The sequence below is a fragment of the Perkinsus marinus genome (assembly GCF_000006405.1).
Source record: "Perkinsus marinus ATCC 50983 genomic scaffold scf_1104296976088, whole genome shotgun sequence".
Classification (NCBI taxonomy): domain Eukaryota; phylum Perkinsozoa; order Perkinsida; family Perkinsidae; genus Perkinsus; species Perkinsus marinus.
Genome location: NW_003200524.1, coordinates 1 through 1,206, shown reverse-complemented (window position 1 = coordinate 1,206; position 1,206 = coordinate 1). Strand labels below are relative to the sequence as shown.

Here is a 1,206-nt window from a genome sequence, read left to right as displayed (position 1 = left end):
ACTCACTCATCATCAATCGAGTTGGGGTCTCTCCTCGTTGCTGAGTTGCTGCATCAGGATGCTTACTCTGCCCAGCAGTGGTGCTCGTCACAGCACTGCCGCCCGCAACGCTGCGATTTGCTCTTCTTTTCACCACATGACTCGTATCGATGCGATACAGCTGTATCGATAATATGCCATTGAAGAGTGAGATTCCATTTGGTTGCGGCTGACAACACAGAGGAAGTTACAATTCCCTATTCCTTATAATTCTTTACCACTGGTCTGTACATGATGCCAGCATCATCACCTGCTGCACCGTTGCGTGCCTTGCTAGTCGGGCTCCCAAGCCAGAACCACCGATGCACAGAACCATAGGCGATAGTATTTTCAGTGAAGTTGAATCGACTCTCGGCATCCTCAGGTATTGGCTTCGTCATCTAAAAGTGAAGTTTGTCACTCCACAAGGAGAGCCTACTCACCAAGCACGACAGCCATTCTCGTTTGATGACGGAAACCTCAACATCATCGAAGGAAATACCAGGCTGACGTAAACAGATGTGTAAGTTAACCAACGAAAAAAGGGAAGGCGTTTTTCTTACTGCTTCGATGTCGATGTGTTTGATGATAGTCCTACCATCACGATCAAGCGTCTCGTATACGCAACTCCTTGGAATCAAGGAGGGTTCATCCACCATCAAACTCTGGGACACTGGTACGACTGAGAATAATCAGAAAGTGCCGAGGAGATCCCCTTGAAAGACCGCACCTTTTCCTGCACACCCAGGAGGGCAGCGAACTAGCAATTTCGCTTCGTAGTCTCGACGAGGTTCTGAAGAGGTTATCATCAACACTCGGTGCAGTTTGCCTACTGCGAATAAGGCCGATCTTCCGACAGAAGGTTTCCCTCCACGACGGTGCCTCGTTATCCGGCACTTCGACAACATCGACCGTCAGCACATCACCATCTTCACCAGTGTCCTCAGCTGCCTCATTCAAGGGAGATGTGGCCTGAGAGTGGTATGGCATCCCATTATTATTCCTACGCCATACATTCCTCACCTTGTCAGCATTATCCTCCTCAGCAGGGTTCACAACAGCACAGTACCTTCAAGCGAGTTCCTCCGTGTTAACCCGAATTAACCCTTTACCTGACGAGGGTCCTCTGCATGCCCTCTTTGATAACATCAATGGGTGAACTGGCCACCACTTCAGTGTCCGCATCAC

At 49.5% G+C, this 1,206-nt stretch overlaps 1 protein-coding gene across 1 annotated transcript; it reads right to left on the bottom strand.

The window, feature by feature from the left end:
* Positions 1–236: 236 nt before the first annotated feature.
* Pmar_PMAR014364 (hypothetical protein) lies at positions 237–1,087 on the bottom strand (the record flags this gene model as incomplete). Its single annotated transcript, XM_002764810.1, has 6 exons — positions 237–419; positions 462–524; positions 582–700; positions 749–811; positions 852–990; positions 1,042–1,087. Coding segments are annotated over 6 exons (613 nt in total), but the record flags the coding sequence as incomplete, so codon positions are not given.
* Between the last annotated feature and the right edge of the window lie 119 nt (positions 1,088–1,206).